This window comes from Apteryx mantelli, chromosome 2 (assembly GCF_036417845.1).
Source record: "Apteryx mantelli isolate bAptMan1 chromosome 2, bAptMan1.hap1, whole genome shotgun sequence".
NCBI lineage: Eukaryota > Metazoa > Chordata > Aves > Apterygiformes > Apterygidae > Apteryx > Apteryx mantelli.
The window spans coordinates 144,525,672-144,550,640 of NC_089979.1; the positions used below are offsets into that span (position 1 = coordinate 144,525,672).

At 39.3% G+C, this 24,969-nt stretch overlaps 1 protein-coding gene across 8 annotated transcripts in view; it reads right to left on the minus strand.

Moving 5' to 3' along the window:
* The window catches only part of CDK14 (cyclin dependent kinase 14), a 338,379-nt gene that overhangs the window by 221,052 nt on the left and 92,358 nt on the right, over positions 1 to 24,969 (minus strand). For all 8 annotated transcript variants that reach the window (XR_010883503.1, XM_067291723.1, XM_013941578.2 and 5 more), the window contains one exon: positions 13,030 to 13,109. Coding sequence is in view for 7 of the 8 variants with exons in the window: in XM_067291723.1 (XP_067147824.1) it covers positions 13,030 to 13,109 (80 nt within the window). In the remaining variant the exon portion in view is untranslated. The remainder of the gene's footprint in view (positions 1 to 13,029; positions 13,110 to 24,969) is intronic.

Below are 24,969 nucleotides of genomic sequence, written 5' to 3' on the forward strand. Positions count from 1 at the left end.
GTGCGTGCACGCGCGGGCATGTGTCTGTGTGACACACCACATCTATATATGCAGCAATGCATTTCCTTTAAGTCAATCAGAATACGATACCTTATGAACACCTGAGTCTTCCACATGTTGCATGACATGGCAAAGAAAAAAGCAGTTCCTAGATGTTATTTTAAATTTAAGTCTCTGGATGTGGAAATACTTCGGGCAATTGAGGAGCCAGCTGTAGACATTAAATACAATATTTGTATGTAAGTGTGTATATGTATGTATGTATATGTATATATTTTAGAGAGAGAGAGAGAGTTAAGTTTCACATCAGAAAGCCAGACAACTTCCCATGTCCTTATTTTCCAATTACCTGAACTTCAGATCAGTTCTGCTGAAACACTATAGCCACCTATTACTTTAAAATACATAAAAACTTAAGGAGAAAACTAAAGGTAACTCAGTTGGTTCAAAAGTCGAATCTTGCTTTGATACTTTTGAAATTCAGGACACAGCAGTGGAAAAAAACACACAGACAACACTCAAAAAGACCTCAACAAAGACAAATGTCTTTGTGTGGATTTAAAGTCACCACTTTAATCACAAAGCTAAATAGTATTGTCACTCAGATTATTTCTTTCACACAGGGGAGATGTAACAAATGAAAACCAATTTGAAGAACTGGCTAGGGTTAGGAGGCACTTCTTTGCCTCAAGACCAGCTGGTATCAAAGTTTTATTTTACCAGGTAGCCATGGATTCCCAGAAACCCTCAGATTGACAATTGGAAGGTATCTCACCTAGGGTCTCTGAACAATTCAAGCAGACATGCCATTACTGGCTAGCATTTCTGTTCACATTGACATCCAGTCAGTATTTGTACACCTCCAATTGAGATACGGTCACAGGGGAAAAGCTAATGCTATTCTGAGCAGGATTAACTTGTGCTTTACCTTTTATGGTGGTAGCATGTGCTATAAAATGAGGCTAAATCTGCATATGGCATAGAAAGACTGACCCTTTCCTATTGCCACTTAAACAAGAAAGCCATGAGGGCTGCACAAGTGTTCTGTATGATTTATAGTTATATAGCTCATAGTTATGTATGACGAAAGGACTGCTCCCCTTGTCTTACGCTCCATATTTTGTAACTGTCACATTTTCCTACCCTTCCTATAATGCAGCGAGGACAGAGACCAGAAAAATCTGTCAGGAAACAGTTCAGAATCCTACATTAAGAATGGGAAGAGAAGAAACTTTTTTTGAACAGAAAATTCTGTTCAGAATAGAATAGGAGGGCAAAGGAACCACCATGGGCAGATTGCCTTCTTGAGGCAGGTTAGGCCAATGATTTAACAGGTTTGTAACCTTCTAGCCTTGAAACTAGCACAAGACCCTTTATGCAACATCTTCCACCTGAATATTGAAGATGCACAGACAACTTCTGCAAATGATGTCAGGCATAGTCCAAAAGGTCTACCATTAAATAACAGATAACAAGGATAAGGGAAAGATTCCTGACAGTGCAATGATGTTATAAAAAAACCCTAAATCCTTTAAGTGTCTTAAATCCTTTAAGTTCTTTTCTTTCTTGAATGGCACCCAAAAAGAAAATCCAGAAGGTCACAGTTTGCACTTCAAAAAGTACTGAATGAGGATCAACTGACACAGCCATGTGTTGTCTCAACAGGCTATAGGTAAAATATTCTGGAAAAAATATGTATTCTGAGAAACAGATTTAGCTCTAAGAAGCTGCATAATTTGGAATTTTCTGTTGTACTTTTCAGAAAAGCATGTGATCCCACATGTGATGGGAGTTCATAACAGAGTTTAAAATGTTTAATCATGATTCTCAAAGGGAAATATCATCATTTACGTTGCATTTATGTAATCCCAGCTCTCCCAAAAGATTTATAATTGTGACCAACAATAACATGTTACAGGGAATGAAAAAGAAAAAGAGAAAAAAGAAAAAGAAAAAGAAAGAGAAAAAAGAAAAAGAAAGAAAGGAAGAAAAAGAAAAAGAAAAAGAAAAAGAAAAAGAAAAAGTAAAAGAAAAAAAAAGAAAAAGAAAAAGAAAAAGCTATGCTCAGCCTACAAATAGCAAGGATCAAAGAAAGAAGTAGGACAGACTTATTCAGTCTCTACCATTTCTGAGCACCCTACATGGAAAGAGTAGCTTTTGTTCAGTACGCCGAAAAGGAGCAAGGAACACAGCACAATTAGGACAGGCTGAAAAGTGATATACCATAACATCACAGTAATCACTCACACTGTATCCAAGGGAGATTGGAAAATCTAATAGCTCTCCCACTTTCATCTGAGGCAACCAGAAATTCAGTTCACCTATTTCAACCAGTCACTCCACCTGCTTTCAAACAGAAGCAGATGAACACTGATGGGGGGATGAAATTAGCAGCAAGTTGATGCTGGGGAGAACAGCAGGAGGTAAAGAGGAGCAAAGATGAAAGATCCTGCTTCTTCTAAGCTTCACATAGCTGAGGACCTAACATGTTTCTCTCAGACATATGCAAAGGCATACAATTGCATATGCAAGAAAAAGCACAAATGCAATATAGTCAAGAAATTGTTCTATCAAAAAAGTGGTCATTCATAAAAGCTCCAAAAATTAAAGGCTACTCTTCTATTATTAATCTTCAGTAAGAATGAACATACATTATCCACATCATTAAAAGCATATTTAAAATATGTAACATCCAAAAGCCTAAGGAATTTTAAAAGCCTACTCCACAAGAAGGGTCCCAGGAACACCCTTTTCTAACTGTACTTTGGTGTTTGAAGCCCAACTCATCTTAATTTGGAAATCTTGTATTCCCATTGATCTTCAGGCAGCATACACTTTGGGTGGAGCTGCATGGATGCCTATAGCAAAAAGAGATCAGAAAGGGCTTTACCTTTGAATACTTTTTGACCTTAAATATCCAGTGACAAAGTTTCCCAGGGATTCCTGGCCTACGTGTTCTAATTTTAACAACACTGAAAAACAAAGCTGTTATGACTACAAGCTGTACTGGCTTTGCAGGGACTTTACAGTTAATTGAGCTGTAGCTATTTAGCCTGCAGTAGGCACTAGCTTTGCCAGCTCTGTAGGCAACGAAAAAGCTCCCTAAGCTACAGCTAAACTACTGTCCTTTCTTACCTCAGAGCTCCAAAGCAATCGGGCTTTTAGGGACAGTGAACTTATCCTCAGACTCTAAAAACATAGTTACCAAAACCCTATCCTCACTCCCATGATATACACGCTCAAAATAGTTTCATCTCCACCATAATCCTAAACATATTTCTTATAGTTTCCAGAGGACTGTAGAGCCAGACATATATGAAGTTTTTAGACATTTCAGCTATGGAAATTTAAATTTCTTGACTGGACTTCATGAAGTAAATGTGAAAGTCCTACCAACTCCCATTACTCAAAAGAAAGCAGTCATCAAGCTTCCTTAAGAAAGAAAGCATAAAAAGCACTGCAGAAAAGGAAGAATGGGTTTATTTTTTGAAAGAGGATCATTAAGCTTTAAATAGAACAACGAATAATTTATTCTTTACTGGCAGACAGAGACTGGATTCCAGTAGCATTTTTCATATTTAACTTCTACCAGCAGACCAAGGACAACTCCTCTCTAAGTATGCAGATATTGCTTCCCTGTGCCCTTGACCTACAAGCATACAACCTTCCCGACCCAATCTGATGCAGTGAATACAGGCCTATCACCACCAGTCATCTAACTAGTGCCATGAGGTCATTTGTTGTCTTAAAACTGCAGAGATCACTATGCTACACATCCGTCAAACATCACTGAACTGGCATATGCGTGCAGTAACTGCTGGTTTCAGGTAATGAGTCAATATGAGGTCACAAGAATGATAGCTGCTGAATGAAAATCTGACTCCTTGTAGCCCTTCTTTAGATGGTATGGGCACAGACTATGTTACTTCTCTTGAATAATATAAAAGCACATGCAGTATTGTTACTACAAAGCAGTATTCTCCATTTTGCACATATTAGGAATACTGCATAATAAATCATACACATTCACTTAGGTAAGAACTCTCCTGGCAAACTGTTCATCTTCCCTGTAGTTTCTTCTTAGTAATTACTCCAGTACAAATTTCCACAGAGAAAACTTGTGAAGATTTATACTCTCTGGCCACCCTTCAGAAAGGGAGGTTTCGGAAAGCCTCTCAACTTAAGAAAGACCCTCTAGTCTGGGGCACAACAGGCAACTCCAATTTCTCTCTCAGAGACTTATGTTTTCATTTGGGAGGTTTGGGGGGGGGACCTATTTGTAGGGGTCTTTGAGGAGAGGTTGTTAGATCTTGTGTTAAGAACGACAAATGACAAATGTTCACCCCTTTTTTTTTTCACTGTTTGAGAATGGACACAGAATTCACACACTGCACAGATTTCTATTCTTTCTGAAGGAAACTTTTACACTGTGTATTTGCCGTTTTAAAATTTTGTAACATGCCTGCTTATGAAACTTTGGATTTCTTTCAACAATTCCTAGACTGCTTTACCATGAAGTGGAAAGGTAAAGATGTGGAGCAGAGGGAAGGGAAGACAGCAAAAGGAGGGCTATAGCTTAACACACCTCTCTCTCTTGTATTAGCACCACTCACCTCAGCAGTGTTTCAGTAACAGCAAGACAGCTGACTCTTCCCCTCATCCCTCATCAGTAAGGATGGAAGAGGCCTGACACTACTGGAGATCTTTGAAGATGTTTTCCAGAAAAGAATTTAGCATCTATCACTCCCCGCTTCTATACCACAATCAGATGCATTCAGTTCTCTCCCGCAAGTCACAAAATAAATCAGTATATATACTGAAACTGTCTTTAAAAATTTAAGGTAAAGAAATTTTTTGAGCGCAGCTAACAGAGGCAGTGAACAGACACAGCAGTGTTTGGGCTCTGACTAGAACTTGAGGATCTTGTTGGAAGTTGTGGGCTTTCTGAAGACCCCCGAGAAACTAGAAGGTGATTGCTGTGAACAGGAAAGGGGAAGCTAGGCAAGGACCACTGCAGGAGGCTTTGACTTCTCCTGGGAAAAGCTCCTGGGAAAAGCTCTAGCTAGGAGTGGCTGCTGCTAATGAGCTCTCTTGGTTGCCACTGACCAGAGGGAGCTGGGACCTTTGATCCCGGTAGCCCTTGATTAGGGCAGGTCAAGTACCCTGGGAGTCAGTGCTAGGGAGAGGCCTATATAAGAACCAGGCCTAGAGGGCAGCAGAGGCAGCAGTTTGTGCAGAAGGGTGCACAAAGGCACCTTTGTTTTTGATCCCTGTGGTGCACGCTTCCTCAAGTAAGGTCGTGACACGCCACAGAGCACATTCCCCAGTGGCTGTTGGAGTTGCTGTGTCAGAGACTTGGACCCAGACAGACCCTCTGACAGTAGATGCAGCTCTACAGGTCTCAGGCTGCAAAGGGTGCTTGGGGCCTCTCCAGGAGACCTGGGCTGGCAGTCAGCTCTCCTGCAGAAGGTGTGCTGCTGTTGACGAGTTGTATTGTCAGGTAAGGGAGTTACAGGAGGAGGTCAGTAGGGTAGATGAAGAGCGAGTCGAGAGCTTATGGGTAAAGATTAAAGGGCAGGCTAGCATGGGTGACACTGTGGTGGGTGTTTACTACAGGCCACCTGATCAGGAAGAGGAAGTCGATGAGGCCTTCTACAGACAGCTGGAAGTAGCCTCACGATCCCAGGCCCTGGTTCTCATGGGGGACTTCAACCACCCTGATATCTGCTGGAAAGACAACACAGCTAGGCACAAACAGTCCTGGAGGTTCCTGCAGAGCATTGGTGACAACTTCTTGACACAGGTGGTGGAGGAGCCAACAAGGAGAGGGGTGCTGCTGGACCTCGTACTAACAAACAAAGAAGGACTGGTGGAAGATGTGAAGGTCGGGGGCAGCCTTGGCTGCAGTGACTATGAGATGGTGGAGTTCAGGATCCTGCGAGGAGGAGGCAGGGCACTAAGCAGGATCGCAACCCTGGACTTCAGGAGAGCAAACTTTGGCCTCTTCAGGGACCTACTTGGAGGAATCCCATGGGTTAGGGCCCTAGAAGGAAGGGGTGTTCAAGAGAGCTGGTTAATATTCAAACATCACTTCCTCCAGGCTCAAGAGCGGTGCATCCCTATGAGTAGGAAGTCAAGCAAAGGAGGTAGGAGACCTGCATGGATGAGCAAGGAGCTCCTGGCAAAACTCAAACAGAAGGAGGAAGTATACAGAAAGTGGAAAGGGGAACAGGCCACTTGGGAGGAATATAGGAATGTTGTCAGAGTATGCAGGGATGTGACGAGGAAGGCTAAGGCCCGTTTGGAATTAAATCTGGTGAGAGATGTCAAGGACAACAAGAAGGGCTTCTTCAAATACATCAATAGCAAGAGGATGACTAGGGAAAATGTGGGCCCTTTGCTGAATGGGGTGGGTGCCCTGGTGACAAAGGATGCAGAGAAGGCAAAGTTACTGAATGCCTTCTTTGCTTCAGTCTTTACTGCTCAGGCCAGCCCTCAGGAACCCCAGACCCTGGAGGCAAGAGAGGAAGTCTGGAGAAAAGAAGACTTTCCCTTGGTGGAGGAGAATCGGGTTAGAGATCATTTAGGCAAACTTGACACTCACAAATCCATGGGCCCCAATGGGATGCACCCACGAGTGCTGAGGGAGCTGGTGGATGTTATTGCTAGCCAACTCCCCATCATCTTTGAAAGGTCATGGAGAACAGGAGAGGTGCCTGAGGACTGGAAGAAAGCCAGTGTCACCCCAGTCTTCAAAAAGGGCAAGAAGGAGGACCCAGGGAACTACAGGCCAGTCAGCCTCACCTCCATCCCTGGAAAGGTGATGGAGCAGCTCATCCTGGAAGCCATCTCCAAGCATGTGGAGGACAAGAAGGTGATCAGGAGTAGTCAGCATGGCTTCACCAAGGGGAAATCATGCCTAACCAATCTGATAGCCTTCTCTGATGGAATGACTGGCTGGGTAGATGAGGGGAGAGCAGTGGATGTTGTCTACCTTGACTTCAGCAAGGCTTTTGACACTGTCTCCCATAATATCCTCATAGGCAAGCTCAGGAAGTGTGGGCTGGATGAGTGGACAGTGAGGTGGATTGAGAACTGGCTGAATGGCAGAGCTCAGAGAGTTGTGATCAGCGGCGCAGAGTCTAGTTGGAGGCCTGTAGCTAGCGGTGTCCCCCAGGGGTTAGTACTGGGTCCAGTCTTGTTCAACTTCTTCATCAATGACCTGGATGAAGGGACAGAGTGCACCCTCAGCAAGTTTGCCGATGATACAAAACTGGGAGGAGTGGCTGATACACCAGAGGGCTGTGCTGCCATTCAGAGAGACCTGGACAGGCTGGAGAGGTGGGCGGAGAGGAACCTCATGAAGTTCAACAAAGGCAAGTGCAGGGTCCTGCACCTAGGGAGGAATAACGCCAGTAGAGGTTGGGGGTTGACCTGCTGGAAAGCAGCTCTGCCAAGAAGGACCTGGGAGTGCTGGTGGACACCAAGTTAAGCATGAGGCAGCAATGTGCCCTTGTGGCCAAGAAGGCCAATGGTATCCTGGGGTGCATCAGAAAGAGTGTTGCCAGCAGGTCGAGGGAGGCGATTCTCACCCTCTGCTCAGCCCTGGTGAGGCCACATCTGGAGTACTGCATCCAGTTCTGGGCTCCCCAGTACAAGAGGGATGTGGCACTACTGGAGCAAGTCCAGCGAAGGGCTACAAAGGTGATTAGGGGACTGGAACGTCTCTCTTATGAGGAAAGGCTGAGAGAGCTGGGACTCTTCAGCCTGGAGAAGAGAAGGCTGAGAGGAGATCTTATCAATGTGTACAAGTATCTGAAGGGAGGGTGTCAAGAGGATGGAGCCAGACTCTTTTCAGTGGTGCCCAGCGACAGGATGCGAGGCAACGGGCACAAACTGAAACACAGACAGTTCCATCTGAACATGAGGAAAAACTTCTTCACTGTGAGGGTGACAGAGCACTGGAAGAGGTTGCCCAGAGAGGTGGTGGAGTCTCCTTCTCTGGAGATATTCAAAACCCGCCTGGACGCGATCCTGTGCAACGTGCTCTAGGTGACCCTGCTTGAGCAGGGGGGTTGGACTAGATGATCTCCAGAGGTCCCTTCCAAACTCACCATTCTGTGATTCTGTGAAATTTATTAAGCAAATGTTCTGCTCTTTGGAATTTTATAATGCAAGATAGGTGTCTGTTTCAAGAACATTTATGGGCTATTTTTCACATTGCTACCCATATGTGGTATTAAGGTAATGTCTCTGACACTGGACTAGATGGAAAATTATTATCTGGGCAACCATCACACCAAACAGGTAGAGACAATCTCTGACCACTTTTAAATATAAACTACAAACAGGTACAAATACATATTAATTACAATAAACAAATAAATAAAAGAATAATAAGAGAAAAATAGACCAAAAGGTCCCTAATCATGACATTTAAATGGCAATGTATAAAAATACCTCTAAAACATACCTGTTTTAGAAGTCTGAAAAAGCCTATCAGAAATAAAATATTAGCACATACTAAAACATTAGAATAGAGTTTTATTAATAACAGTAAATGAAAACAAGCAGAGCAAAGAGGACAGCAATATTTACAATGAAAGAAAATGAAAACCAAACACAAACAGCTGTCACGATTAGGATGGGGAAGAAATAATTTTATTGCCAAAGAAAGGAACACAATAAGCAAGTTAACTTCACAAGCAAGGTAGCAATAAAACCAAGGGATGGTTTTCCACATACATATCTAAAAAGGGGAATCTGTTTCATGCTGGATATGAGGAATGTTATTACTCTGAAATCAAACAAGGTAACTACGGACTAAAGCAAGCTGTTTCCAGAATTAGAATCTATCACACAGTTCAATATTCAACCTAGATGAAAGTATGATATTACAGGAAATTAGGGGAATGAAACATCTGAGATAAACTTTAGGTCAGTAAACTTTTCTGTTTGTTACAGTGTTTTTAATAACTCATAAGTCTACTGCTAGAACACATCTGAATAGCTGATAGTTACATTAAAAGATTAAAAGATTAAACCACAACTACACTTAACACAGAAAAACAATAATTTTCTATTAATTTGCTAATCTGTATTTTACAAAAAATATTCTAAATGAGAAAATAATGTATAAATCTGAGACAGTAGAGTCTGGAAATGATACAAGAGTTGCAGGCACCTTCAGGACAGAATAGTAACAATTAGTATACAGATAGGAGCGAGGCTGGCATCACACATCTGTATGATTAGAAGACGTACGTGGTCACATACGTTTAACTCACTTGTATGTGCATAAATACATGCCCTCTCCAATTAGCTACTTTTTTTTTTTTGTCTTCTGCTATATCTTCTGTATCTTCAAAAGCAAATTAGGATTATCCAGGATTCTGTGAGCTGAATGCACAGTGAAATATCCAGTAAACTGCATGTCAAAGAAAGCGTAAGTTGGGGTAACCACCACAGACCAAGCTCAAAGAAAGTTTAGTACAGACTACCTCTAAGTTTGGTACTAGAAATTCAAGAGACTGCTGAGCAGCACTAATAAATAAGCCTTTATATACATGCATCTGTTTTCATTCACACCTATGTAACTGATAAATGGTGGAAGACACAAAACTAGATTTGCTGCAAAAGCTGAATTACTTTATAAGTAGAAACTTTAACTGAAGTCTCAACAAAATCTTGCCAGGTCCTTAAAATTTACTATGTTTTTTTTCCGCTGCTTTGCTATGATTTTTTTCCCTAATCAATATTTACTGGGTTTTTTACTCTTTTTCTTCCATTTTTGTCTCGGCTCAGTATGTAATTCTTTCCCCAGTCACAGATTCCATATTTAAATCCTACATTTTGCTACTTTTCTTAATATCTTTCCTTTATAGCTTTCTTTCCTTTGAGTCTCATTCTGTTGCTGTCACAGTAGTAACAATATGCTTCCCTATACACAGCCAGCTACAAAATCCCCTCAGCATGACCACTGCTTAAGATTTCAGTCTGTAACTTTCCCCAATTAACATTACACAACATCCCCAACAGGAACACAACACAGGAATGCTGTTTTCCTCTCACTCATTTATACAAGGAGCCCCAAGAAATGTTAAACAATTAATTTCCACTAGTTTTAATTTACAAATAATGACAGTTCTGCCTGAATTTGCCTTTCACTGATGGAAAATTAGAAAATAAGGAATAAATCAAAGCCAAAATCTGTCTGGCTTCTCCATTATGAAAGACTGGAGTGAAACACCCCTCCAGAGCTCTGGCTCATGATAACATCCATCCATTTTCTGATTAGGCCTACACTACTCTGCAGATAACTGAAATTAGAAGTTGATCTCATCTTAAGTGGTAGTTGTACCAGTTCTAATTATTCCAATCTAAATTATAGGGCTGGAGCCAGTCAGCTAGCCAACAGAGATCAAGAAAAATCTTTGAGCAGTTTAACAGTGTCCCACTCTTCCTGTTTTTCAGTCTCAAACTTATCAAGCAGCTTCAAGAGCTTATACAAGCATTTCTCTTGCGTTCCATCCATGCTGCTGAGATCAGCCACTACTACACCACAGAAACGAGTGTGTTCAAGATGGATTAAGTGCTACTAAGGGGAAAGCTTCAGCTTCCTCAGGCCCTACCAGTTAAGTCCACTGCTGCAGGTAGCATTACTATTAACTAATACAGGTCTGGCACAACATCATTGAGACTAACTTCTGAAACAGCCTTGTAATATAGTCTTCTTTACTTTTCTGGGCCTGACATTTGTTACTGACATAAAAACAAAGAAAAGAAAAGCAAATCTAGATACAGATTTTTCCCCTTCCCATCTTATACACCATGTATGTCCAACTTCTACATAATATAAAACATGCAGAACTGTATTTCTACTGATAATTCCTACAGATCTGTATAAAGTTCCACTACACAGAAGACAGGTTTGCATTTACAAAAAAAATACACATAACCTGAGTTCTGCCCCTAACCAAAAGCCTACAGAAGTCAAGAGAAAAACTCTCATCAACCTTTTGGCTTTGGATCAAGTCCCAGATCTATTCTATCAGTCCCGGTCTACTAAGATGAGTACCTGAAAATACAACGCATGCAAACAGGCCCATCAAAATCACATATGACACCACGTACTTTCTACATCTTATATAGATGTGTATTTACATATATGAATTAATAATTTTAAGAGCCTTGCTAGACAAGCATTTGTTCTACTAACATTAAGCAAAGGATTTTTGATCAGTTTCAACTGTAGTGCTCTAGTCACAGCCAAAAGCAGAACTCTCCAACAACAGCGTGAAAGGTATTTTCATAAAAGTATGCCTTTATAATTTAAATAAAAATCAGAAGGAAATCTCTTTTCTTTCTCCTGAAGGAAACTTACTTACACTGAGCTTATATAACAAACTATTTATGAAGGAAAAAAACATTATTCTGTATTTGACAGTTATAATGACACAATCTCTCGTCTAGACCAAGCTCACATTAAAAAACCTTTTAAGTGTCAGTAGAGAGATGCAAAAAACCCATATCTACTATTTAGTTATTAAGTCAGTACCAGATCAACTAAAAAACTGCAAAACAATAAACATATTTGAAACACAGGCTGTTAAGCCTCGAACTTGGCATTACAAATATTGAAAGCTGTGCTCATAACCCTGTACACACCTCGTTATCATGGCACAGCTGCAGGAGCAGACAACTCACAGATGAAATATATATCATTATGAATAAATGTGTCAGATCATCCAATAATTATTATTCAAACAAAGCAGTACAGAAGAACTGCTGAAATTCCCTCATAAATTGGCTACCCCCAGTTTTCCCTTCTTTGTGAAAGAGGACCCTTTAAAAACAGAAAGGGTAGCACCAGCTTAGCATGGAGTTCTCTCGTACTTTAAAGGTTTCCAGTTTCAGGATGTCAATCACAGAAGACAAAGCCTTTTGCCCAGTGCGTCCCCAGACTGGCTCACTGGGCAAACACACCCTGCGGGATCCTGCTGGCACAAAGGCGGCTACAGGAACATATGCCCCGGGCAGGGGCAAGGGCCAGTGCAGTGCAGCTGCTGGGACTTCGGCGCGGATGCCCATGAAACTGCACTCTCAGCATAAGGGCCTATACTGTGGACCGACATTCTGATATACCGTTGGCTCTTCCCTACTTCAGGAATTATGCTGCAACAGTCAACCTAATTTTAAAAGATACCTGAGTAGCTGCAACAGACTAGGCACTTTAGCTCACTATCAACTTCAGCTGATTTTGAATCAGTGGCCTAAAGGCAAATTGTTTATTATTTCTCTACCAAAACTCATCTTCAGTACCTTCTACCATAGCAGGCCCACACAGAGAAGGCACATACAACCACTTCTGCAAAGGAGCTTGAGGCAACCAGGCCTCAGTAAAGAAGCTGTCACCAGGGGACATGGGAGAGGCTGACAGGGAAGGATAAAGGGAGCGGAGCAGAAAGCATGACAGACATCTCACAGTGAGCTAGGTATGAGCCATTCCCAAGCCAGACAGGACAGGGTCCGTGGGGAAACAAAAACCAGACCCAAACCATGCACAGCCAACAAGCTTTTTATGAAGCCTGTATTTTTGCTTCTAGATCCTTTTGCTCTTCTGATGGCTTTCAATCGAGAAATGCACTTCTTTTCTTCAGGCCACAGGTATATCACAAACATGCATCTACCTTCATTTTAGGTGCTGCCTCCAGACAAGAAGCACTACTCATATAGCTCCTTCACCTGGCAGATTAACTTCTCACACCCACCTTAAACATGCATGTGCTCTTAAGTACTCATTTGCATAGTAAATCTAACGCAAGCCGAAGCAGAGGCAGAGTTGCATTAAATTTCACAAGAACCCCTACACTAAAAAAAAGCTTTGGTTTTGGAGCACCAAAGTTTCTTCCTACAGAGAACATAACCACATAATTTGAATTCTCAAGCTATTCACCAGAGCATGCCATTGAAATGAGAAAGTGCAATGTAATTAAAAAAAACGTATAATCATTAAATGTGAGTGCATACCTTCCCTGATGGCTGTAAATGGGGTTCCTTCCTCTTCCTGTAATCTAATCACTTTCAGAGCCACAAGCTTCCCATTTACCCTGAGAGAGAAAGAGGGGAGGGGAAGGAGAAATAAAAAACACAAATTAAAGCAGAAACAGTATTTCTTACAAATAGAGCTTGTTTCCCATCATGTACTTATTCAATTTCTTCCTGTCAATGTCAGTGATTCATTTATAGCACTGTAAGAAACACTTCATAGCTTCCATAATGTCAACTTTATATTTTCACACTCATATGCAATCCAAGAAATGATCTCAGTTTTCTGTGAGTCAGTCTGTTTCCTTTCTATCACAGCACTAAACTGAAGCTTTGTTAAGTACCACCACATTGCAAAATATGATTTTAATGTATCTGTCCTTTAATTGATCAAATTGTTCCAACAAAAAGGCAAATAATTTTCATTAATCATTCCACTTACAGTTTATCCATACCTGTATCAATTGTCTTCTTCCCCCATAACTATTACTCGCAAAAAGCTAAGGATATTGGAGATGAGAAAGATTTGTTAGGTCACTCTGACCATTTCCCTTTAGGGCAGGATTGTTCCTAATGTACATTCTTTACTACATAGCCCAGGCTAGTTTTAGATAATAATGACTCCCATTTATAAGATTTAAAATATTTTGTACTCCAAGAGACGAAACTTCACAGCAGAAGTCACACTCTTTTGAAATCTATTTGGCTGGTTTCACTTCTAGCATTCAAAACTTCACTATACATTCACCCCACTCAAGGCCTCACAGTTGGTTCAGTTTATCCAAATAAAATCTCACCAATAACTGAATGAAATATAAAAACTGATATCGATTACCCTCCTCAAGAACAAACTCATACTTCTGAACTTTTAACAGACTCCCCATGTATGAAAAGCACGGGGTGAAGGTGGAATCCCTGAAAGGGCATAATACAGTTGCCAAATAAGAAGGATTATTATTGTGATTTCTTCCTGTTAAAAAAAAAAAAGAAGCAGCAGCTAGCCCTTACAACCACAGAACCCTAGGGAAGCCGTGGAGCTTCCACACTCTTGTCATGGAGGCAATTCCCTATTGCTCTGGACCCTAGGAAGCATACTCAATTTTCAAAGCAAGATGACATGGACACCTACCAAGTTTGAACTCATCTTCTCCCTCAGGCTTTTAATTTTTGCAATCAGATGACTTCAATGACAAGATTGCTACTGTATATTTTCTTCTGATTATCTTTTACTATTGCCAGAATCTCATTAGTCCTGTACAGTGCACTGTAATGACTCTGTAAACAACTTGGGCAACCTGATTATCAAAAGATGGTTTACTTATCACCTTCTAACTATTCATAATATTTCCAATTGGAATCAATTCAAGTCTCAGGCCACCAGTCATTGTTGACAGGTAATGATCAGCTTGCTCCTAGAGGATTATCTGAATTTCCCCTTATGACTGCCTTATATGTATTTCTGTTGAGGTCATAACCAAAAACTTCTTCTGGCATCAGGAAAAAACAAACCTTGCCCCAAGTAATTTTGTGTCACACACAGATACAAGTGTAAACCATAATAAAAGCAGAAGCAGAAAGACTGATGACAGATGTGTAGTTCACATATATCTGTAGTTTTCAATTCCACCATCAATACACCATCCTGCCTATCACATAAATAAAAGTAATTTAGATATCTGAATAATTTGGTTATTTTACAACTGATGAAATAACTGTGCAGAAGGGATTTAAATGAGGAAAAGCAAGATAGTTTTGCAGATCAAGAACAGGATGGACACTCTATTCAGCGAAGGCAATGCAGAAAACTATGGAAAAAGCAGATCAATGAGGGACTAAGGATGCAGGGCGTGGAGGGAGTGCAATTTAAGAGACTGGCATGTAGCATGCAGAGTCATGTAGATTATGTTCTTAATCTAAAGTTCTACATTTCACTGAGCCATTAATAGCAAAATATAACACAAATAGCAACAGTATACAAATGACTTTGATGAATACAAAATTACATAGTGTTATTAAATAGACAAAGTAGGCGGGCTGTGCCATTTAGTTATCACTGCCACTTTGTCACTGGTAGCTGTCATCATCTTGATAGACATCAGGGCAACTCTTAATACTATTAAAATGACTGAATTAATCTCAAGCAGTGTTCCTCTGGGATTGCATTCTCCCCATTAGTATTATTTACCTCCAAAACCTTTTTTTCTTCAGCTCATTTTCTACCAATGAGAGAATTTTTAAGTGTAAATCTGGAGACAAGAGAAGCTAAGTATCAACAATTAACAGAGATAGACGGGTACATCCACATCCTTTAACTGTTCTCCCACTGATGCAATCTCAGGATGCAGTTGGATGATACTGCTCAGATGAGCTAATGGCTACATCAGGATATGGCCTCGCTCCTGCTAAATCCCTGCCACACACTCTGCCTCTGTCTTGTATCAACTATCAATCATCCTTGCTAGATCCTGTATAAGTCTAAAGCATATTTTAAAAGTGATAAAAGCATTTTTCACATTGTAAATGCAAAAACCACTAGAAATGGAAGGAGAGGAAGAACTGGCATCACCTATTTGAGCAGCAGCTAGCCATAAAATCAAGTCAGCTATGTCATGAAATTATGCCCTGAATCTTCTGATAACTTGCCCAAATGAGGCAATTTTCTTAGAAACAACATTTAAAAAGTGAGACATGGAGAAAATTAGCTCTACAACACATTAGAATTTGCCTTTGGTGTCCTTCAATAGTGAATAGATTAGCAAAACTCTTGTCATGCTTCATGTTTGTCTTCCACAGCTTTCAAAGTGTGCTCAGTATTTTTATTATTTTTACACAAGTAGAAAAACTGCTAGGCAGACAGCCTTTTAGATGGTGACAAGAAAATGCTGCTGCCCATTCTAACATCTCGGATTCATTAAACCAGCTCTCACTGCCCAAAGCAAAAAATTACACAGCATCTCAAAGCAATGCACTTAACATGGCCAAAGATTTCACTTATCTCAGCGTCTTCCATCCATCCTGTCAACTGTCTCATTAGTTTCTATTAAGGATAATATTGATTATAAAATTCCTATGTTTTAATTTACAAGCCTTAGTCCTTTCTAAACTAACAGATTTGCTTTCTCTCCGACTCTCCTCTTCCTTTCTCATATCCAAAAAATCCCTGAAAAATGGAGAGAAGTCCTGAAGCCTCTCCAAATATCACACAAAGTAACTTTAATAAGGGATGATGTTGGCTAGGAAAATCATTAGCAGCTGATGGACAGATTATAGATTTATGGGAATTCAGCATTTAAGGGTACATAAACTCTTCTATTTAATTTCGGATTTTATATGCAAAATAGACAAAATAAAAATGGGTCTGTATAGTTTTATGTGGCATATAGTAAAAGTGTGTATATTCTAAAAAATACAAATGAGCCAGATGTTACAAGAAATTCTAATATAGTGTGTCACACTGCATTTTCTAAAACAGCACATATCAGCATTACCAAAATAAATACATTGATACAAATGACCATTTATGAGAAAATATAGATGATTAGAAATAATTTAATGTTTTAATGCATCATTAAGAAAATATAATACTGATGAATATAAAGTAACTGATGATTTAATTGGTTTTACTGGGGATAATGCCGACAATGTCACATAGAGAACAAAAGAGTAAAATAACACTATTTTCACAAGTTCTTCAGTTATATTTAGATGTGATACATGTTCTAAATATAATACATTTAAAGGATTTAATTAATACCAGAACTGCCTCTCTGATTTCAATCTGTTTATATTGTAGAGTGTTATTGCTGACTGGAGCTGAGGAGTAGTTCATAGCCCTCACAAGTGCTGAGCTTGGGAACATTTCTGCAAAGAAAAAAAATCAGATATTGCCACGGTGCTCGTATTCCTGATGCTTTATTTCAAGGCATTAATTTTTATTTAGAAAAACAACTCTCAATTGTTAAATACTCACTTACATGAAAAATACAAAGCATGATGTTCAAATGCAGAAAACATCTAATTAAATATACTCTGTGGTTATATTAACATCCCAAACAGACGTCTAAAACGCAAAACAGACAGTGGCCTAAAGAAACCAGGCTCTGCCAGAATTTTCCTTTGAAAGAAACTTCACAGAACCAAATTCATTATAGGTTTAGTCACCTCAGATTATTCCATCAAAGAGTAACTAACTCCATATTAAGAGAAACACTTCTTTAAGTCATTAACATTGAAGACGTGTAAAAATTGATTATATTGCATTTCTCATACTGAAAAGGACTTACATTTGTAATTTACAGAAAAAATTTACAGTACTGCTAAAGCTGTAGAGTGGAAATATTCCACAGAGTAACAATTTCTCTTTTTGACTTCAACCATCTTTTAACCTCCATCTTTAAAAAAGTACCTTGTTTTAAACCAGTGGATTAAAGATATTGCATAATGTTGACATTTATTAGGGTTGAAAAAAAGATCAAAGCATTCCAAAAGATATGCAGGATTTTAACTATTGATTAGTGTTGTCACTGGAACTCGGGGACCCAGCTTTTCCCAGGACTCAGATTAGTCTCACATGAGCAACGTTACAGCCTTTACTGGAGCAGGTGCAGGGAAGCGGAATCAGAGTATTTACCTTCAGGACCCTATCTCCCAATCTCCATCATTAGTTAAAACTAATTAGCTACCTAACTAAGTACAATACAAGGCCTGAACTTTATTCATTACTGTTGAAAGAAAATGACTTTTTCCTGAGAGTTTCTAAGATGAGAAAGAAACCTCTGCCCATAGTTTGTTGTTTTGCACTAGCTTGGGTAAAATCACTCTTGCAGCTAGGCACCAAGCACATTTAAGCTCAATACACATAACATTATTAAAACAGACTGGACTAGTACAGATTAAATAAAACAAAACCCTGCAATCAGATATAAATGTAACTTGCCAGGCAGGGATACTTATGGTTCATGAAAAAGCAAATATTTTATTCATGTATCTCAATTACTGTGACATGGAATATGCACTAGAAAGATTGGTAACAGATTTGCCTCTGCCTCTCTCTCTCTCACCAAGGAGAAGGGGAAAAAGGTGCCAGGCCTGGGACTGCAAGCAGGGAGAGGACTATGCAGCCCTGGTCCTCCTCAAAATACCTCACATCTTTTTGGACCCTACAAAAACTGATTTTCATATAGAGAGAGTTTGAAGACAAATGCTGTGGTATCACTATAAGTAGAGTGGCCTCTCCTATAATTCTGCATTCTTAGAGTTAGAGATGCTCTTTTGGAAGGTATTTTTCCATGGCTAAGGGGAAAATACATTTGTGCATGGCATAATGACATTTAGCTTGGGAATTTCTTCAGCATTTGTTCTACCATGCCAGTCATGCATACAGTTGCTACTGCCACTAAATTGCTATCCAATAACTTCTAGAACTGTATTCAGTGTAACTTGGTCTATCCCAGTTTTCCTACTGCATTTTTCTGTGCAATCATGGGTAAGTTATATAATTACATTTTCTTTCCTCAGTTTCCTCTCACTTGTCACAAGAGATAATGCTTAATTGCCTTGGTAAAGCACTCTGCAGGTTCAATGAAAAATGTTAAGTTTTAACACTACAAATATATGTAAGCACAGCATTGTGTACTGTTCTCTTTTATATATGCCTATATAGAAAACCTCCCAGTGTTTCCTTTAAATGCAGAGAAACTCATTCAATGAAAAGTGATCGATATAGTCAATGATTCATCCTTTAGTTAGAGTCTTCAAGTTTACATGGTTTTTAAAACGTCTGCAGACAGAAGAACTATTTTAAAACTACTTTCAGTACTTATACCTCTTTAACAAATTTTTCCACCATTTGGCATTTCAGGTCAGCATCTAGTTATCACTAGTTTGGCATCTAGTTCAACTTGAAGCTATTTTCTTTCTGAAAGATTGATAATGCTAGAGATTTTTAAAAAGCATCTATTTATACACTCTGTAAACTCATGTCATGACTTCAAAATGTATTGCAGAAAAGCAGCCTACAAAAATACTGAAAGCACAGCAGTTAAAAAAAAGAGAAATTAGGAAGCTCAAGGAGGTACCTCTAAAGTGCCTCTCATAATCCATCAACATACATTACTTTTCCAACCATTTGGTACTCCAAGACAAAAACAGTTTTATTTGCAAATGAGACACAATTTACAAGAAAGAAAAGAAAAGGTTGGGAATATTTAGGTCACTAAGGCAACCTGAACCACAGCAATTTTGAAAGATTCTGACTAAATTGGCTAAATGATGAAAAATTTATTATTTGTGAACTGGACATGCTGCACATGAAATGTCTCAGGGAGTATGTGAACATAATACCTCATATAGGCATAGAGTAAAGCCAGGGGAGTGACTAAAAAGAGAAAGTATGACAGACAAAACCATGGCAAGCTCTTTAGGCTGTCAGTAACCTACAGCACTTCCAACAGATTGGACATAAAACAAGAGAAAGGACAGTGAAAGCAGTCAAGGAGGTTTCATGACAAATAAAAGGGGAAAAAAATCATGCAACTAAAAGAAAAAAACAAACAGCAATTAGCCCTGTCAGTCATCCTCAGTGATGGCTTTAGCACCATAAACTCAAAAATTAAAGTACTTAAGTCTCTTGTTTCTTGTGAGTAGCCATCCACCAGCATATACATGAAATATTATCATAGCCAGCTAGATATTCATAAAGCATACTACAGTACCTCATGGCAATAACAAATACAGGTAGTTCATACTGATCATTCACATATTCCTTATTGTTCCAGGGGTAAAACCACTTGGAAACCACGGCTGATGCAGAGCATGGTGAGTGCCTTACAGAGCTATACCTGTCTCCAAGATTTGTACTTCATAACACTAACTCCCTATTGATTTTCAGGTGAATAATAAAAGGTTTTGTCTTTGAAGAATATAAACCTAAAACGTCCTGGCTACCTGAAAAATCACCTTTCATCTTTTGGTACACATTGGAATAACTGAATACACAAAATTCTGAGTTCAGACAGGCAACAGGATCTTCAGAAAAGGAAGCTGGATAGAAGAACTTTGCTGCCTTCTCCAGCCTTCGTGGAAGTGACCTCTGAGCTGGCAACATCAGCTTACTCAACCAGACATGTCCTCATGGCAACGGTTAAAAGGGATAGGGACCAGAACTGAGGTTAGGACAACAACTGTGTTAGTGATAAATTGTTTGAAATGATGGCATTTTGTGGTAGGGATTTTGGGCAGTATTTCGTCAACTGCATCTGTTAAGAGTTCCATATATTTTTGTAATACTTTGAGCACACGCAACTTAGCACTAAAATTAATACGGACAAACAAAAAACAGATGACAGAGAGATCATAAATGTGCAGAAGTAGCAGACATACCACTGGCCTGCTTCTCAAAACAGAGAGTCGTGCTGTGTAAGCAGCAGTCACAGATCACATCACTTTAATGGAGGTAATCTTTTTTAATCCTTACCTACAGCTTGAAGAGCAATTGAAAAGCAAGGGGAGAGGATGACAACTGTGCCAACTCATAATGTTGCCAAAAGCACAGTTTTTTCCCTTATGCAAAGCTTCCAGTGTGACTACGCAACACCCTCACTCTGCCTAGTAAGGGGGGCCCTGCCTAGAAGCAGCTCCTCTCTGCTGTTACTGCCTTCTTAACCATGCTCCAGAGACTCCCATCCGCCATTTGTTTGTCACAGATCAAGTAAGATCCCAGTGCTGGAAATTCAGGTAAATTCATAATCAGCCCCAAGAGGGAAGAAGGCCCATAGCAGCAAGAAGATATACATGCTTATACAGACGGACAGCTTTTTCTTAAATTCAGTTGCAAAAAGGAATATACAAAAATTGAAAAGGTACTACTGCTCTAAAATTTATTTTCTGCAAACTGCTTTCAAACACAGTAACATTTTCCAATGGCCCACTAAAAGTATGTGAGGAAAATAGTTAAGCCATAACCTTATGTCACATATTTACTTCTGTTCCGTTATTATGAGATCTCTTTCCACAATAAGATGGAACCTAGAAAAGGGATCAAGGGAAAAAAAAATAAAAGGCAAAGCAGAGGAGAGTGTGACTGTAACACTACTCATTCCTTGCTTCTGCAGTTAAAATACAAAATCTTTTCAAGTTTGGTAAAGATTTTTTTAATTCAAAGTTATTAAAAGAGACAACAAATTTTCACAGTACTAGTCAGACACAGAGTCAATGAAACTTGCATCGTTTTCTAGAGCATTACCAGTATATTACTAGACCTGCTTTTCCAGCATTAAAAAAAAAAGGCATAAATCACTTCAAAGAGATCTGAATTTCAACCAATACATGTGTTAAGCAGCCTTTGGGGGTTTTACACAATTTATAAAATTTTATACAACAAGGCAAAATTCAAGAAATGAACTTTAAAGACAATCGAAAATGAATATACCAAGATAAGTTTTCAGTAGGCACACCTGAAGTTCGACACAGGAACTCAGAAATAGATTTGCCTATTAATGCATGTGTCAGCCAGAAACAAATGGTCGGCTGGCTATTTCTCCGGTAAACAAAAAGCCCAGTCTAACAGAAGACCGCTTCACTTTTCTCAATAATTCAATCCTGTTCACTCTACAGCATCCTCATACTCCAGGGAATCATTTGTATTTGACTGTGAAAATCCATCATCCACTAAGAGGAATTAGCCCACTTCATTTGACTTTGCTGGGATACTACCATGACTCCTCAAATAGGCAGAAAAATAATGGGTGTTGACAGGAAAACAAGGGTTTAGCATTACTGATCTTGCTCTAAGGTCTAAAAAGCCAGGCTCTTCCTGAATGCTAGGTACCGTACACATTACTATGAACTTTAGGTCAAGACTGGCTGATTTTATATCTTTGTAGGCAAGTATGTATCTTTTAATCTTTTCAAATAGTAAACTTGGTTCATAATTTTTTCTTCCGGCATAATGATCAACAGGGGAAATAATTTAGAAGAATGAAATATTCTTTATTTAACAAACCAGGTGCAGATATTTAGAAAAAAATGGAATAGAGGGATCAAGATTACAGCAAACAATCCTATAAAAGTCAGCTAAGTTCAAAAACAACTTTCTGCTATGCTGTGTTTCTGGAAATTCCCGCTGAATGGAACAGATTCAAGGATGGCTTTGTACCGTCTGTACAAAGATCACGGATTAAAATTTAATACAAGAATCAAAATTAGGAAAAGCCTTACACTCTGAAAGAAAACATAATTAAAGCCTTCCTAATATCAAAAACTGTCTGCCTTCAAGCAGTGTCAATTTTCATTTCAAGAGTGTTCCCCAAGGAGTATGTCTGTCAACTTAAACATCATTGCCATCAAAAATTATCAACATATTTTGTACATCTCCAAGTTACTTTGGGCCTGTTATTTAGTGGCTACCCATCAAAGGAAAAGGAATTATGACAAATGGTTGTCTATGATTTCCTCAGCTATATGTTTTCAAACCATTTAATCAAGTTTTAGCCTTGAAACTACAGCCTTATGGCTGAAACTCCAACCATTACCTATTTCAGAATTTTTACTATACAATAGCTTACTGAAGGACACACTAGGGGCTTGTCAGCTCAACAAACAGTACTTTCAGGGCTCTCCTGAGATTACACAAAAGAGCACAAAAAGGAGGAGACAGTTTGGGACTGAAAACTGGACCCCAATGAGCTAAGACACTGCAACATGCCAGGAATTCCCAGATTCATCACAAATTTGTGCAGAAAGAAGGGCAGAAGGTTCTGGAACTTTTGAAGAGTCGTTATTTCAAGTGATATATCATCACAGACATTTGGGATAAGCAATTTTAGGAGCTGAAGGGAGGGTAAAATAAATACAACTACTATTCAGTGCTGTTCTTAAACCCCTTCCTTCAGTCTGAAGTCACCTATAAACATCATTCTTCCAGAGGCCTAAAGCCCAAATTTGGGGTCATCTTTCATTCCTCCCTCCTTTTCAAACATCTACCTTTTCTTACAGTTTGTTATTCATATTTAAGTATCAACTTGGACCTGGAGTCTTAAAAGTTGAATGCATGCAAGTAAAATACAACTGTTTTCAGTATCAGGGCTTAGACATTCTTGCTGCAGTACTTTTATCTGTTCAGTAAAATACCTTGCTTAAACACATATACTGGAATAAGTATAAGAAGCTATGTGAGCGCAATGGTTATGAAAGAAAAATAAAAAAGCAATCTTCCTGGGTTCCTCCATGTTAGAAACTTCGCTTTAGAATCTGAAACCAAATTTAAATTTGTTTAAAAATTTGATATGTAATGTCCTTCCCTTCTTTTTTCACCCACTTGATGGGTTGGTTGCTTTGGTGTTTGGTAACCTAGGCGTGAAAATGGCCATTCATCAAACAGGCATGAAAAGAACCATTTCACGCAAAGTACCAATGCTCAGTAACATGAGCTGCTTCTGGGAGACATTCTCAGCAACTTGCATAAGTGTGTGAAACAGAGAAATGTGATACGTTGATGAAAAACCCAGCAGTCACTTATATAATGTGTAAAAAATGGATTTTGAAATGAAACAGATTTTCTTTCTGTTTCTCTCCCATCCCAGCTTGTTTCAATGTAAACAGAGGCTTTTCTTTCCTAGATTCAAGAAGCCCAAGAATGGAAAGAGTTTTTGTTTGATGGAATAAGCTTGAATTGGGAGCTGCACACGTTGCTATAAAGATTGTACTTATTCAACCCATAAAACACAAATTTCTTGAAGTTGGAATCACTGATCATTACAAAACATCATCAAGCAATTGAATCTATTAGAGAAATATAAGCAAAAAATAGCAAATGGGTTTGGAAAACTCATAATAACACCATAGTAACCTGCATTAAGCTGGTAATGAGAACATGCGAGCAACTTTCTAAGTGCTGATAAACTAATATCTGCTACAGTGCTCCGTATTGTCACAGAATGCTAATAGCAGCAAATGTATCATTAAATTCTTTAAAGTAGTATTTTCCTTCAGTTTATAGATGTTTTACGCTTACAACTTAGAGACACATCTCAAACTTTCAGATCACCTTCACTTCTATTACCTTGGTACATATATATCTCAGGAAATACATTTAAAAAAACAAAAACAAAAAAACACCAATTGCCATATGTATCTGGTGGGGCACAATAATTCTGAGTACAAAGTATCATGCAAACCAGCTCAATCTGACCTTAAATTCTCCATCTTCAACTACAGTTAAGGACACATCTCAGAAATATTTTGCCAAACGACAAAACTGAACATTAGAGTTGGTTGAAAATTCTCAAACATTTCAATCAAAATGTAATTTCTGGCAAGTATTACCAGCTTTTTCAAATACCTGCTATGTCTAAACTGTGTATTGCAGTGTGCCACACAGGCTTAATCCTTCAGTAGTCAAAACTGGGTACATGCCAAAACAGGCAATAACTCTCTCTTGATGTGTTTGCCCATTTTTCTTTCCTCTAAAGCTAAAGCCAGGGGGAGCACAGTGGTGCATATCGCAACCTTGCACTGTGCACCTACACCAGGTGCTAGAAAATATTTCTGTATCTACCATTTTAGATAAAGCTGTAAATAGTCAGAGCCAATCTGCCAGAAAAGCGGCAGCAAAGTTCGGCACTAACAGAACTGCAGGAGTCAACATTAGCCCATCTATTTGCCGCTCTGTCCACCTGCCTTCCCTGCAGCACACAGCAGCAGTGACGCTCCCTTCGCTGGGGACATCGCATGGGCCAAAGATTCCTCCGCTTCTCACAGGGACAAAAGAGGTAAGCAGGACTTCAACCAACAGCTCCTCCTGAAAGAGCTGGCAGCCCTGTAGCACCTCCCCTGTTCCTAAGGAATTGCTTCCTCCTCCTGCGAACTAGTTCAACTGCTTCTCTAGTTCAAGAAACAGAAGTCTGGGCTGGAGGTGCTGAATCT